Below are 17376 nucleotides of genomic sequence, written 5' to 3' on the forward strand. Positions count from 1 at the left end.
AAGGTGTGTGCTCGTCTTCGCACGACACGTATCTATAGCTGGTGTGTGCTACACCAGCCAATCCGCTTCCTTTTAGTAAACATCGCGACTTAAATAAAAGGTGCCGGTCCCACTGGCTACAGCTATCCCGAATCATTACTGCATCCAATCTCTCAAATGCAAGCGGTGCAAAGATGCATTTTTCTTTCACCTGAATGTCCCAGGATCCCACATGCAAGTAGTTGCCGACTTGCAGTTGAGGAAACCGTGCAACTCGCTGCTAATGGGGTCTACCATTGCATGTGTGTGGAATCGAACCTGTTCAGCAAAGTCCCCCAACATGAAGTGAGAATGGGTCCGATCGGGTTTGGGTGTGATTCCATTTGGGTCATGACGAGGATGCAAGCTTAATTCCCTCCTAATTATAAAAATAAATTTAAAATGAAGAATATTAAATGAGTTGAAAATCTCTTACTCCAATCCAACCCATTTATAAATGGGTCTATTTGAACTTAATTACCTATGCCTATTTAATTAAATAATATAGAAAATAATTTTTTAAATGAAGAATATTAAGATTTTTTAGAAAAAAAATGTGAAATATCATCATTATAATTTTCTAAGCCCTATCCAAATTAATTAGAGTTGGCTATATGAAAAATATTTTGTGAGGAAAAAAAATATAAATGTTAATCAAATATTTAAAACTAGAGTTGTATACGGGTCGAGCCGAGCCGAGTATTGCCCAGCTCATGCTCGGCTCACACTGCCCGAGTTTTACTCGTACTCGGCTCTGCTCAGACATCGAGTATGGATTCCTTGCTTGTGCTCTACTCGTCCGAGTATGAGCCGAGTACGAGCAGAAATTGAATCGAGTCGAGTTCGAGTTCGATTTTGAATTTGAGCCCAATTTCTATATTAACATATTAACAATTTATATATTAACATATATTAGCTATATTAACATATATTAACATATTAACTATATTAATATATTAAAAATTTCTATATTAACATATATTAATATATATTAGTTATATTAACATATATTAACAATTTCTGACATATATTAACAATATATGATATCAATTTCTTATAGATATTAATAATTTATACAAAAAAATAATAATACCCTCGAGTACGAGTCAAGTACAAGTCGAGTATCGAGTCGAGTATGAGTCGAGCATATGAGTTGATTATTGCCCAGCTCGTATTTTACTCGTAATCAAAATGAGTATCAAACTCATGCTCGTGCTCGGCTCAAACTCATGCCGAGTTGAGTAATTCCGATTCGAGTCGAGCAAGTAACCGAGCTTACTCTGCTCATGTACAGCTCCATTTAAGGCTCATAGCCAATATAAATTCAAACCTTAGCCGATATAAATATTTCTAACTAAGTTGACAATTCTTTTAAAATACCACTATATATATATATATATATATATATATATATATATATATATATATATGACATCAAGGTGTTCCCGCCCCCATCGTAAGGCCAAACTAGCTCCTGAACTCAAATATGTGATGAGCAAAACTACGAAGCTAGCCTTTATAACTCAAATCACAGGTGTTTTACACTCGGCGTAAATCACGTGTTGTCGAGGACTCCGGTATCCGGTAAACCATGCAGATTGAAAATCGCATGAAAAAGAGAGAATGCTAAAAGCTACAATGCCCATGGATCCTCTCCGAATTGGATTTTACCAGCCATTCCATTGTCCCCCGTAAAATGAACGGTTAGGATCTTAACATTTCCACCATGATGCCTCTCATTCAAGAGGTAGGTGTCGATTGGACAGCTGTGCAGCAGATAAAGTTGACGTTGATTGCAATCAAAATTACTTTCTTTATATAAAGTTAACAGACGAGGGCCGCCCACTCAACGTACAAGGAAGTGGACTCGGATTCGGTAGTGACCCCTCCAGTACTGACCTCGGTACTGGTCCGTGCTGGAAAAGCTCTGTGGGCCCACTATGATGTACGTGTTTTATCCATGCCGTCCATCCATTTTTCCGGATTATTTTGGGATATGAGCCAAAAAATGATGCATATCCATATCTCATGTGGACCACACCATAAGAAACAGTGGCGATTGAACGGCCAAGTATTTGATCAAGCTGCTATTCTTGGGGGCCACAAAAGTTTTTGATCAAGCTGTTATTTGTCTATTCCTTCATCCAGGTATGTGTGACCTAATCAATATGTTGGATGGCAAATAAATATTACAGTGGGCCATAGGTAGTTTTTAACTGTAGGCGTTCAATCACTACTGTTACCGATGGAGTGGTCCACCTAAGATTTAGATCTGTCTCACTTTTGGGTTCATACCTTAAAATGATCTGTTAAAATGGATGGACGGAGTAGATAAGATAAATACATCAAGGTGGGTCCACAGAGCTTTTCCAGTACCGAGCCCTGAAGGGGTCGCGACCGAATCCGGGTCCGGATTGGCTTCGTTGGGTCAACTCGAGGCGGATTGCATGCTGAGTATGTGGGGCCCATTGTGATGTGTATGTCTTATCCGCACCGTCCATCCGTTTTACCAGATCATTTTAGATAATGAGCACAAAATTGAAACATATCCAAGGCTCAAGTGGATCACCCCACAGGAAATAGTGGGGGTTGAAATCTGACCGTTGAAATTTTCTTAGAGGTCACAGGATTTTTGGATCAATCTGATGTATTTGTTTTCATTTCATCCATGTCAGTATGACCTTATGAACAGGTTGGATGATAAATAAATACACTGTGGACCCTAGGAAGGTTTCAATGGTGGACGTCAATAACCTCATTTTTTTCCCTGGTGTGGTCTAATTGATATATAAACGTATCTTCAATTTTAGGCCCATGCCCTGAAATGAGCCGGTAAATCGGATGGACGGGATGGATAAGACACATACATCATCGGTAGGCCCCACAGAGTTTACTCAGTATAGCCTGCTGAGGATAGCGTACTGAGTTACTTAGTACGCAATCCGCGTCCGGGAAAAATATATTTGGGGATCGGGCCCGATGATGTGGTGGGCCATCAGTGGATAGTTCATAACATCGGGATAATCAAGGAGATTAGAATTTAGTATCGATCTCATCATTCGCTGGCGAGATGATTGGCTATAACAACAGCTGTTATTCAGCCAGAGAAACTCACAACAATTGGAAGGTCACAGCCATGCAATCACTCACTTTTCTGTTCTTATGATCCGTCTAAATAGTGGTCCACCAGATCAACAGTCCCGATCACCATACATGATTGCCATGAATACGAAGTGATGTCATCATGATGTATGTGCTGTATCCACACCGTCCATCCATTTGGAGAGATCATTTTAGGGATGATCAAAAAGCTCCAAGTGGACCCACCAAAGAAAACAGCGGGGACAGTGACGCCCACCGTTGAAATCTTTCTAAGGCCCACCATGAATGGTTTTTTGAGATTCAACCTATTCATAAGTTAAAGTAGTTAACGCATACATGGAAAAAGGGAAAACACAAATATAAGCTTCATCGAAAACTTCTGTCGCCCCCCCAAGAAGTTTTGAACGGTGGGCGTCATTGTCCCCACTGTTTTCTGTTGTGGGCTCCGCTTGAGCTTTGGTTCTGCCTCATATGTTATCTCATGCGCTAAAATTATTTATACAAATCGATGGACGGTGTGGATACAGCACATCCATCGTGATGGCCCCACAGAACCTTCACTTCAGTAGCGAATTGCGATACTCGCGCTGTCAGTGGCCACTCCGCGTCCATTCCAGAGCATGGGCTTCCGTTTCTTTTCGGGAAACGCTTTTTGCGTGCCTCCGTACCTAAGCGGGTCACTTTCTCTGATGTGGGAAAACGAGTTGTCGTGCATGAAATCCACGCCGTCCATTAGCCAGTTCATCGCTTGTTTGGCGTTCATCCTAAAAATCAGGCTTATTCAGCACTCAGGAAGGCCACCCAGTACAAAATTATAAAAAAGCGTCTAAATTCACGGTATTTGATCCAGTCGAGTTTTGGAACATTATAATTTTCGGCTAATCTTTTCATCATGATAAGACGGATGAGATGAATGGATTGTTCATCGGATAGACGGTGGGCCATACTCAAACCAACAACATGCCTAACCCAACTATTTCCTATGATATGGCCTACCTGAGCTTTGATCATCATGATTATTTTTGTTTCTAGGCTGAAAATGACGCAACATAACTGATGGACGGGGTGGATCTAATGGAAGCTCCACCCACGTTGCTCTCGACCGTCGAAAGTGAGCTAGCCAGTTACCTTGCGCGAGGCTCGCCAGCGTGGTTCTTTGGTTTGTGTGGAGAAATTGACCACTGTAATGCTACCTTTTACCCAGCGTCTTTTCTGATCCATCTCAAACTTACATTCCCAGTCTGAACCTCTCACGTACGGACAGACTAATTTGAGGACGAAAATAATACCCTGCTTTACAAAGAAACAGCTTTTAAAAGCATTGGTATTTACGTCCTTAATTAGTATGTTCGTACGTGAAAGGTTTAGACTGAGAAATTAAGTTTGGGAGTGTTTAGAAAAGACGCTGGGTAAAAGGTGGCATTTACAGCGGTCAATTTCTCTTTGTGTGTTTGATATAATTATCAGGTACAGCCAGAAGTACACGGAAGTTGTCATCCAACCAGGGAACCTCCGCCAACACCAAGCATGTAGGGAATCCGTACCATGAAAACGGTAGGGCCCACCATGAGTATCATCTGACATAAAAATCAGGCCGGTTTGATCATCAGGTGCGCCACACTAGTGAAATCAATGAACAATTATCTTAGTCAACATATACAGGTATGGCCTAGTTGATGGTCAAGCGTCATTTTCTTCTTCCCCAAATTGATCTTTGTGGTGTGGCGTACCATTCTGACGGTGTGGATGTCCTACACAGGTTGCATGTTGGCTCCCATAAAGTTCCTCACTGACTTTCTTTTGTAAATGGATCCTCCAATACTCTGCCAGATTGTGATAGATCATACACACGCAGATGGAAATTACTGGGAAATTGCGATGGTGGAAGCAAATTATTCAAACCAAACCATCAAAATTAAGAGTATTTAGATATGTCATGAAATAAAAATTACTTTCTTGATTGTCTCCTGCTAGATGGCGGGACATTTATTAGACGGTTAAAAATGAAAAATATCCAAATGGTATTGTTAAAAAAAGAAGCAGGGGTTCACCAACCAGTGGTTAGGATTTTCCAATGAATCTGATTTTTAGACCATAACTCAGCCATTGTGTTCCAAAATTTAAGCATTAATTTTAGTTAACTTGCCACGTGTACCATTTTTAAGTGCATGTGTAGAAGTGTCATAGCAGCCAGAGTAGCAAATAACTCCGCTTTACTCTTGCCACAAGTGTCATTGAATGAGATGAGGAAAATGTGTCGTCTTCCATGTGACAAAGCACTTATTTTGGAGAATAGTAGAACCCTCGACTAAAGGGGACCCATCATATGAACGGTGGGGCCTAGTCGCACTCCAATGGGGTAGTGACCTGTCCACTACCAAGTCCGTAGTCTAAATGCTTGATGGACCCCACCATGATATGTGTTTTATCTATACCGTCCATTCATTTCACCGGCTCATTTTTGGGTATGAGCCAATAAAACAAGACAAACCCAAACCCCAAGTTGACCCCACTATAGGAAAAAAGTAGAGATTGAATGCCTACTCTTGAAAACTTATGGAGGGCCATTGCAATGTTTATTTACTATCTACTCTGTTCATGAAGTCACATAAACCTAGATACTTGATTCAAAACTTCTGTAGCCATAAGAAGTTTCCAATTATGAGCGTTTATTCCCCACTGTTTACACTTAGCTTAATCTGCCTTATGTTTGGGCTCATGACATAAAATGAGCTGTTAAAATGGATGGATGGCGTTGATAAAACACATACCGGGTCAACAGAGCTTTTGCACCACTGACTTGGTTGGAGGGTCAATACCCAGTCCAAGTCGTTCTCATCATCTCTGGGGACGCGGCTACTCACTACCGGACGGTGCTCTGTGGGCCTTCCATTGTGTATGTGTTGTATCCACGCTGTCCATCCATTTTGCCAGCTCATTTTAGGGCATGAACCAAAAAATGAGGCAGATTCAAATCTCAGGTGGATCACACCACAGGAAAGAGTGGTGATTGAACCCCACCATTAGAAACTTTCCGGGGGCCACAAAAGTTTTGTATCAAGCTGATATTTGTATTTTCCCTTCATCCAGATCCGTGTGACCTTATGAACGGATTGGATGGCAAACAAACATTACAGTGGGCCTTAAGAAGATTTTAATGGTTGGCGTTCAATCACCACTATTTTCTGTGGTCTGATCCTCCTGAGATTTGGATCTGCCTTGGGTTCATACCCTATCATGAGCTGGCAAAAGGGATGGACGGCGTAGATAAAATGCATACATCATGGGGCGGCCCACAGGAGCACCGCTCCAGTAGCGACCTCGCTACTGCCAGTGTCAGTATGCCATCCCGGTTCATCTCCGGAGGTTACTGCCTAGTATGGGCTGTCAACGCAACGGGTGCGGGTCCGGTCACGAGTTCCGAACCCGGGTTGCCGGGGTTCACATTTTGCCAGGTCTGGGTCTCATTTTCGAGGACACGGGCTGTGATCCAATCGGGTCAGGTATTTGGACTCGTTTCAAGTTCGGTTTGGGTTTGGTCCGGTTCGGGTCCACAATAGGGGCATTTACTTGGTTGGGAGCTCACTTGAACGGATGGATTGGATCACACACGTGCATGGTGTAAATAGGTTCTCTTACATGCGTGTGGCTAAGAAAACCTGTTTCATTGTTATTATAATCAATGTATATTTCACATACAGCATATTTCGATTAAAATTAACTGGACCAGACCAGACCTGGCATTTAATTGGTTCTAAAATGGCAGACCTGAACTCCACCTGATAAATAAATGGGTCCCAGAATTTGCATTAGGTCCAATTAAAATTGGGTGGGGTCCATCGGGTACTCCCGAGTGTAAATTCCTGTTGACAACTCTACGGCTAGGATGCGAACCGGTGGCTTGTTCACAAGCTTCAGTGACAACATGCTAAGGACTCGGGTTGCAATTAGCTGGACCAAGTGAAATACTCGTGTTGGTTCTAATATACCGAGGTATAGCAGAAAATCCATAATAAAAAAATAGAAATAATAAAAGAAGAATTTGGAGAGTTGATGCACGTTACCATTGCTATCTTAGAGATAGATTTCCCCATAGGAAGATTCCAGATGCACCGGGTTCCAATAAGTTTGCCGTAAGGCTACCCCTAGTTCCATAGCTCAACTGACAGACTAAGTGGAGATACCTCGTTTCAACACTTGAGGTCTTGGTATCGATCCCTAGCGGGGGGTGGCTAACATAGAGTATGTGTACTGACATGGGTGTGTATTAACAAGCTAACCCAAAAAAAAAAAAATTGTCGTAAGGATACAACAACTCTCCTCCAAGATGAATGGCGTCAATTAGGTGTACTCACAGTCTCAGCCATACGAACCCAATAATGCTCGTACTGATTTGCCCAATCATAAGTTGCAGAAAGAAACTAGAAGAAAACCAGAGATGAGAGAATTTTCGGATGATTTTTTTAATAGAGAAGAGAAGCCTTTGTAAAGGAAAAGTAGGTAGTCGGTGGGGCTCGAGGCGCATGTGAGTGGTGTAATAAATGAATGTCTATGCCTGTTAGCTCATTAAATATTAGGTAGGCATATGGCGGCTTTGTCTTCTTGTGCATAACCAATGAAATATCTATACAGAGAAAACAAAAGTGCCCAATTAAAGAGACACCATACCACATAATACCGCACCACGCCATATCACGACCACGACTGTGGCTGAAGCCCCAACACGCGCGAGGTTGCTCCCATGGCATACCCTTATTTTCCAATACAAATGATTAATGGTTTTAATATAAATGCTTAATTTTTCTAACTACTTTTCAATGTGGAACAAAACCAAACACAATTAAGGCAACAGGGTTAACAAAAGGCAAAATCAAATTTTTTTTTTCAAATATCCTTTTTTTTTTTTTATATTCTAACAATCCCCCACAATTTGAAAAATCAGGAAAACGGTGAAGATAAATGAATAGAAAACTAGTTTAAAAAATTAGTGAAACGAAGTGCATCAACAAAGGTATCTTAAAAGATTTGAACATTGCCTACTATAAACATGTCTGGTTTGTTGGGAGGCAATAACAATATTTTGAACTAACCCCCGACAATAACAACCCAAACACATCACACACACAATATTTTGGAGCAACTTGAATTTTTTAAGCTAACACATTATGACCATATGCTTTATCACAGTTTCATGAGTGCTCTAGAGAATGTCCCAATTTTCATAGGAAGTAGCCCACTTCCACGCTCATATAGGTGAGTCTATTAGGGGTGTACCTGTAGCTAAACATCCCACTGTATCATAGCTATGGAACTCATTATGAACATAGTCTAACATTCCTTGCTACAGGTTATGACACTCTTACACCATAGGAATAGTGTTCTCAATTTTCTTATACAGTGCCAATACTAAATCACTCAAGGCAACTTTTTGTTACCTATTGAACCTAATTCTTAGGATCTCTACTTATATAGGTTCGGTTCCAATTGTTGGTGATTTATTTAAGTGGGACTCAACCCCATTCCCCTCGATGTACTCATCAGTAACTCTCTGGCTAGCGTTTTAGTTAGTGGATCAACTAGATTCTCTTTAGACCTTACAAAATCAATTGCAATTATCCCATCTTAGATTAATAGTTTGACTTAGTTATGTCTCGGACACAAATGTCCGGACTTCCCATTATAGTTCATATTATTTGCCTTAGCTATCACAACTTGACTATCATAATACTGCGCAATTGCTGCCATTGGTTTACCCTACATAGGTATATCTGAAAATAGATTTTTTAGCCATTCGGCCTATTCTCCTACATTTGTAAGAGCAATGAACTCAGACTCCTTTATGGATCGAGAGATACAAGTCTGCTTCTTAGACTTCCAGGATACTGCGGTTCCTCCAAGAGTAAACACATAGCCACTCATGGACTTTAATTCTTTTTGAGTCTGATATCCAATTAGTATTACTGTACTCCTTTAGTACTACAGGATATCTGGTATACCTAAGACCATATCTGCAAATAATTTTCAAGTATCTTAGTAATCTATTTACGACATTCAAGTGATTTTTTCCAGGATTACTGATGTATCTACTCAGCTTACCAATTGCATATGTAATATTAGGCCTAATATAGTTCATTAGATATGTTAAATGCCTAATAATACTTGAGTACTCAAGTTGTGATACACTATCACATTCAATGCTATACAATTTCACATGAGGATCAAAGGGAGTGCTTGCTGGTGTACAATCTAGAAGATTATATTTTTTCAGAATTTTCTCCATATAGTGTGATTGAGATAAAATGATTTCGATGGAATCTTTCATAATTTTGATTCTAAGAATCATATTTGCCTCTTCCAGGTCTTTCATGTCGAATTATGAACTAAGGAAGGATGTAGTTTCATTCACCACATCAATGTTAGAACTAAATATCAATATGTCATCCACATGTAAAAATATGATAATGAATGCATTTTCAAACATCTTGCCATATACACATTTATTCTACTCATTACTTTGAAAACCGTTTGGCAATAACATTTTGTCAAATTTCTCATACCATTGCTTTGGAGCTTGCTTGAGCCCACAAAGAGGTTTAATTAATATGCATACCTTATTCTCTTGACCTTTTATCATAAACCCCTTGAGTTGGTCTATGTAAATTTGTTTTTCTAGTTCTCTATTCAGAAAAGTGATTTTCACATTCATTTGGTGGATCACAAGATTGTGGATGGAAGGAATAACTATCAATACTCGTATGGTGGTGGTCTCGGTGACTGGTGAATATGTGTCAAAGAAGTTAATACAATTCTTTTGCTTGTACCCTTTAGCCACAAGCCTAGCCTTGAATTTCTCAACAAACCCATTAGGTCTAAGCTTTATCTTAAAAGCCCATTTGTAACCTATGGGTTTGCTACCCGGAGTTAGGTCTACCAATTCCCAAGTGTTATTGTGGAAGATGTGTGGGGGTGCCTAGCCAAAGTAGGTCTACCTTTACGTAAAGAAATAAAATTAGGAGATAAGACACTTGATTCTGCTTTTATAGGTTGTGCACAAAATAACAAGGCTTATAAATTCTTGGTTTTGATGTCTCATAATCATATTGATACCAATTTCATCATTGAATCCTTAGATGACGATTTTTTTTTTTGAAAATATATTTCCAACTAAATCTAAGGCTACTTCTTTTGCGGAAGTAGTAGACTCGACTATAATGGTTGATGTAGGGAATGACACAATAGAAGAGCCTTTAAAACCTAGAAGAAGTAAGAGAGCCAGCGTTGTGCCTAGCTTCGGACCTGACTTTTACACCTTCCTTGTAGAAGATGATCCATCTACATATGCCGAAGTTATGAGCTCTCCTAATGTGACATTTTGGAAGGAAGCCATTAATAGTGAAAATGGATCCTAACAAAAGGGATCCTTCCTAATCATAACCAATCCATGATGGGCCTAAGAAATGCATAGGTCAAATGGTTGATTGGACCTATTTTTTGTGTAAATGATCTTGACTGTCAATATTAAATGCTACTTATCAAATGGTTAAGATTGTCAGATTGGTGAGATGTTTGCATTGTAGACCTATGAAACGAGTGTTGAACCTAATGAACATTGTAGATCAATGGATTGGATTGTCTAAGTGAAATCAACTGGGAACATTGGAGCTTTTATTAGATCCAAATATCCAACTAAACCCATGAATTTATTAGTTTACTAAAATATTTATAAAATAAAATATATTCAAATTTATCAATTATATACCTATTAGGCACAACAAATTGATATTTATTGTATTTTTAGGTCACACATTAACTAGGTTTTACATTAAAACTAGCTTTGCTATCTTCTTTATATATATATATATATATATATATATATATATATATATAAATGGTTCGATATGAATTTTATTTTTCCTTCTAAATTGAGAAATATCAAGTGACTCTGCCTGAGTTGGCTGAGTCACTTCTGAAATGTCTGGTATGACTTGACTCGATAATGAACCATTTTGCCTTAAAAACTAGTCTTACAACCACACACCAGAGACTTTGGTGGAGCCAAGCTCTTTCAGGACTACTGCAATGATGACATGGACACATGGAAAAAACATACCGATACCTTTTCTATCAGTTGGTAATGATGAAGCCAGATAACTTTTAGAAGCTCATTTGTACCTTTGCATGGACAATGGAAAATGAACCCTTGATTATACATTGATCTGCTTTTTAATCTGTAGGACAGTCCCTCACATCTTCAAAGCCCATTAGTTACAGAAGTCAGTTTTTCGAATTTTCAGGAAGGTCTACAAGCCATCGAAGAGGACCATCGAGACTACACACTTGATGAAGAGGACGTGGAGGCCCAAAACGTGTTACTGAAATCCAACCATACGAAGGAAGATGCAGATATATTAGAGAAGTCATTGTCTCGCCGTTATCCTAACCTAGCATTTGATGCAGCTCTTCAAGAGGAGAATGAGAAGTTGCAGCTTGAATTGCAAAGATCACAAGTAAACAATGACACTGAAAAGTGCGATGTCATTCAACATCTTATTGAGGTTACAAAGACTGTTGTCAACAAACTACCGGAAAAGAACCAGACCCATCATCCGCAATTTTGCACGGGATCAGGGTCAGTATCTATAAAGCACTCTGAAGAGATTTTGTTATGCTTGAGATTAGATTATGATAATGCTAGCAGCTTGTACTGAAGACCCAGTTCCATGGTAATGCTAGTTTATAATAAACTCTACTAAGGAGGTCCCTGTTTGACTTATCTCCACTAGATTATGGTGCAATTACATGCACGTGGATATGTTACAAATGATCATCTCGACTGTCCATCGAGGCTAACCTGCTCTTCGTTGGTCCCTTCTGAAAATCAAACCAATTGTATTGTTGACCTTTTTTGGTTAATATTTTCCATTTTCTAGACTACCCATTGGATGGTTAGGAACACTGTTACCTGGTTATGATGTTTACACCTAAAATTACAGTGTGGAGACGGTTAGGAAACCCATTGAAGGTCGGGTCTAGCAAATGGGCAGTCCAGGTCGGTAGTTGAGCATATTTTGTCATAATCGATCTGGACCTTTTGTTTTGCAGTCGGTCTAGGATAGTTAGGACCAGCAGATTGATTTGAGTTTGGCAAGGTGGCTCATGAAGAACGGGTGGCCTGGATGGACACTCCAGATTGATCATTGGATTATTCACATACCCAATACACATGATATGTACTGTACTTCATAATATGGAGCAACCCAGGTGCATGGTAGCATTTTCTGTATTTGTCAGATGATGGTAGATAATGAGGAAGCGTGATTTCCTTGGTGTAGGGAGGGATCTGCAGCACAAGTGAGCCATGAGGCCCATCATGAAGTATTAGCAAGGCAAGGAAAGTATAGGTGGCAAACAGATCTCTTTGACTGTTGCGAGGAGCCTTGTTTATGTGAGTGACTGATCTCTTCAATTTCTAAAACTTCACTTGAATTAAGCAGTATTTCATGAGAGAACCCATGAATGCACACATGTTTCTTATCATGTAAAGGGAGAACGCATAACCCACTTGTATATTTAGACTAGATTTTATTTTCTTGCTTCTATAACTTATTTCATGATTGGGTAATCGTGAAAAAGCAGATGCATTTGATTCAAAATCTAAAGTTGATAATGCTTTACGTAGTTTGATCGTGCGGTGGGAAAAAACCCACTAACAATCAATGCAAGCAAAGAAAAACTACAAAATAAAAGAGAAAATTAAAACCTAAAAGCCAACGAGAAAAACAAGAGATAAAGGAGCACATGGTTTACGTGGTTCGGCTATTTACCTACTCCACAGAGCAGCAACATGGAGCTTTCTTCCGCACTAAGACAAGAAATCAAGAGTACAAAGCTTGCCTCTCTCTCCCACTTTCTCACTGTACAAGAAATCTCTCAGCAAGGAATACCATGGGAAGCTGCCTTCTCTCTACATGTGTTCTCCTTTTAAAGACAGCACACCCAGAGAACACTTGCCAAAAGCCCATTAAACTACAAGTTCCGATTATAAGAGAGATGAGAGATGTTTCCTAATTAAGAAATGCAATGCACATTCACACAAACACCCCCACCTCCTCAACAGAGTGGAGCTTTGGAGGCAGTTTGTCTAGAGCTTTGCCACACGTTCCAACTGATGACACCCATACTAGGCATTGACACGCTGCATGAGTACGCAGTAGATATAAAATTAAAGAATCAAACATGTTAAAATTGGGATACATTACCTAATCTTAATTCTTAAGTATAAGGTTTCATAGATGCCAACCTGACACTTGTGTGGAGCACCCAAAACTTGCAAGAGATGGTCCCCCATCATTAGGTGACCTGGCCAACCATAAGGTGGCCTGCACATCTACGAAGCAAAGGATTGTTGCCAACAGTCCCAATCTGACATGCACATGGCCTGCCTGATGAGTTGACTGGCTTGAAATTCAGGTGAATTGTCGACATGGTGGGACCTGCATGATGCATGAGTTGGATGTTCTACACATGTTTGCATGTAGAGGTGTTTGTGGGCTTAGCAGAAGTGTTGCTTTATTTCTTACTGCTTTCATTGTTCTTATAAATACATGCAAGGTTTTAAAATGGATGTTTAAAGATTCCTGTCTAATGAAACTGAAAATCAACAGTGCAGTTCCTAGGAGTTGTTTTTATCAATTCACAATCAGCTTCCACAATCACTACCCTCATGGGTGTCTTTTAGAAATGAATGTCAAGTTCGGAGGGACGTCCCACGGCATATGAGAGTAGAAACCTTGTGCGAAACAGTGTTAAACAGGTCAAGGGAAAAAAATGACAGTTTTTTGATATGATATTGTCCTTCCAAAAACTAGAGTACCCGAGTCAGATACACCAGATGGATGAGGATAATGGATCCTTCTTCTTTTTTTTTTTTTCATTTAGTAATTTTCTTCCTCTCCATTTCCCAATGCTCAGATCCAGTTCAAATTCAACTACAGACCTATACGCTATATGCACTTTAGTGTTAGAGAAACAATACCTAGTTCACTACAATCTGAACTTGTGAATCATCGCCATTACCACCACCCCGCTATGTCCCAGTTTTTGGGTCGGCTTTACGAATCTTGTTTGGCCAATCATCATTCATTAACACATACATGCATTTGTAGTAATTTTCAGGGTAGAAATTTAACCACAAAATGTAAATAAGGCTGCTTTGGTAGATGCCTAAAAAAGAGTGAATCTCATTTTACTTATTCACAATTATGTATTAGAGATCACGATTATTGGTTATCAAGATTATTTTTAATCTTACCAAAAAGAAATATTATCTCTAATACATAAATTTGATTAATTAAAATGAGATTCTTATTTTTAAGTGGTACCCAAACAGGCCTTATAACTAAGGGGCCATTTGGCATCTCTACAAATAAGAGCTTATTTGCTTATTTCTAAAAAAATAAATATTTTTTGAAAATAGATTGTTTGGACTCACCTTTACATCTTACTAATTTAGGCATAAGAGGTTTTACCTCTTACTTCTTTAGGGATGGAGAGTTTGCTTCTTTTTCGTCTTCTTCTTTTAAGAGCTTATTTTGCTAAAGCGGGTAGACATTTTAGGGCTTTTTTGGGGACAAGTTTGTCACTAAACTTTTCAAGAAATTCCTATATCGCCTTCTCTTCACTTTGCAATCTCTCCCATCACATGAAAGGTGGCTCACATGATGAATGACCCATAACGAAGGTGGGCCATACATGATAGATGGTCCACATCAAAGGTGAGACCCACATGATGGATGGTGGATGTTGAAGGTGGGCCCACATGATGGACGATTTACATCAAAGGTGGTCCCTCATGAAGAATGACCCATATCGAAGGTAGGCCACACACTCCACATCAAAGGTGGGACCCACATGATGGATGGTGGACATTGAAGGTAGGTCCATATGATGGATGGTTGACATCAAAGGTGGGCCCACATGATGAATGACCTTTATTGAAGGTGAGGCCCCACACAATAGATGGTCCACATTAAGGTGGCCCCACATAATAAACAATTCACATCAAATGTGGGCCCCACATGATGGATGGCCCACATAATAAACAATTCACATCAAATGTGGGCCCCACATGATGGATGGCCCACATCTAAGTGTGGCCCCACCTGATGAAAGGTCTACATCCAAGGTCCCTCATGATGGACGGCCCATATCCAAAATGGTCCAACATGATGGATGGTCCACATCGAAGGTCATTGCACTGATGGATAGTGAACATCAAAAGTGAGCCCTACATGATGGATGGCCCACATCGAAGGGGGGCCCCACGTGATGGATGACCCACATTGAAAGTGGGTTCCACCTTTGGTTGCCAATTCCTCTTTCATTGGATGATTTTAGCCATCAATCAATAGCCAGAAAAAAATAAAATTGTCCACATTGATCATAATGGAGTTGTTGCAATTTTTTAAAATGACAGTAACTACTCTTAAAGAAAGCTCTTAATTTGAATGTTTTATCATACGTGCTTATTTCAAATAAGAACTTCTTTTTAGGGTTTTGAGAAAGTGATTTTACCAAATGAACTTATAGTAAAACAAGAGCTTGAACAAAAAGTCTTAATTCTTTAGCTCTTATTAGAGGAGCTCTTGTTAGACTAGATAAGAGTTGCCAAACAGAACTTAAGCCTTGTGTATAGGTGATCTTATTGTACTTGTATCCTGAGAATATAACCTACAGGTAAGAGTTGCCAAACAGGCCTTAAGCTTGTGTGTAGGTGATCTTATTAGAGGAGCTCTTATTAGGCTAGATAAGAGTTGCCAAACAGGTAATATTGACCTTTTTGCATTATTTGTTAGCAAGGGCACATTTTCCAGCATCTCTTTCTATAAGAATATAACCTACACAGAAAGTAGTTCATATATTAGTTATGTACTGTCCTACATGGACAACTTGTGCAATGAGGCTAAAGAACAAGCATGTACTCATCTATCACTTTTTTATTACTGTAATTCACTACAGAGTTGGACTAATAATTTTAATTTCTGATAATTTTTATTATTATTGGTGTTACTTTTATATATTCATAATTCACTATGAAAAGTGAAAATTTGTTTCTTTTATCATATTTGATTGTTTATTTGGATGAGTATTGTATTTCGCGGTGGACCCTCTACTGTATCTATGATGCCCAGATATAGTGCGATATGCTAAAGATTCACCGTGGATGGATTTTACATGTAATTGAAGTATCAGAGATGATAAGATACAGAGATTCGGATCATTGTCACCACCATCATCCTCATCTAAGCCTTATCCCAATTAACTGGGGTTGGCTACATGAATCCTGTTCCACCATTCCACTCTGTCAAGGGCCATTATTTCAGTTAGACCAGAAGTCATCAAGTCTTTTCTTAGTACCTCCACCCACATCCTTTTGGGCCTTGCCCTTGCCCTTTCCCTTTTAGAGCCTTCAGCTTGTACCAACTCACTCTTTCTATCCGGTGTAGTTGGTCTCTGTTGAACATGACAAAACCATGTAAGTCTACTTTCCCTCATCTTATTATTTGTTGGTCTCTGTTGCACATGATAAGAAATGGAGATTTGGATGTTCTACATATTTTTAGGGTTGAACTACCTGGGCTGGTCTGGGCACAGCCTAAGTCCAAACTCACTTCGGGTTGAGTCTAGAGACCATTGGTTTGGGTTTGGGCTCATTTCTGAGGCTCGATAACTAATTGTGCAGTTCCCGTGCTTGAGTCTTCATTTAGGTCTGATATGTCCACCTTGCCCAGCCCGGATTATCCATCAATGCTAGATCCACTAGCTCATAGACTGGGAGTGGAATTGGAATTAGGACTTTAACTCATGGGTCGGACCCAGACATGCTTTTGGCCTGGCCCTGCCCATTTGCAACCCTACCTATTTTGAAGTATCTGAGCATCATAGGTGTGTGAACCTTTTTATTCAACTTCACATGCTATGAAATCAGTGAGTAACAAAATGATTCTGTTTTATGAAATCGAGAAATGGATATGGTTTGTGATGAACCTGATACAGGACGACATTGTTAAAACAAACCCTATGAGTATTCAGTGAATGATGCACCAGAATCGGTATTGTACGGTGTCATACCACACAAGCATATAAGTGTATCTGGGTATATCATAGATGTTGACTGTTTAATGAATCCTCTATGATTGTGATCCTCTAAAGATTCTAGAATTATAGATCTTACACTATTTTTGTCTAATTCTACTT

At 39.5% G+C, this 17376-nt stretch overlaps 1 protein-coding gene across 14 annotated transcripts in view; it reads left to right on the forward strand.

The window, feature by feature from the left end:
• Positions 1–17376, forward strand: part of LOC131223655 (protein MID1-COMPLEMENTING ACTIVITY 1-like) — a 39185-nt gene that overhangs the window by 4993 nt on the left and 16816 nt on the right. For 13 of the 14 annotated variants that reach the window (XR_009160604.1, XR_009160603.1, XR_009160607.1 and 10 more), the window contains exons 2-3: positions 11355–11749; positions 12453–12565. Coding sequence is in view for 8 of the 14 variants with exons in the window: in XM_058219111.1 (XP_058075094.1) it covers positions 11355–11749; positions 12453–12565 (508 nt within the window). In the remaining 6 variants the exon portion in view is untranslated. The remainder of the gene's footprint in view (positions 1–11354; positions 11750–12452; positions 12566–17376) is intronic. The other variant, XM_058219114.1, reaches the window with a different exon arrangement.

This window comes from Magnolia sinica, chromosome 13 (genome assembly GCF_029962835.1).
Source record: "Magnolia sinica isolate HGM2019 chromosome 13, MsV1, whole genome shotgun sequence".
Classification (NCBI taxonomy): Eukaryota; Viridiplantae; Streptophyta; class Magnoliopsida; order Magnoliales; family Magnoliaceae; genus Magnolia; species Magnolia sinica.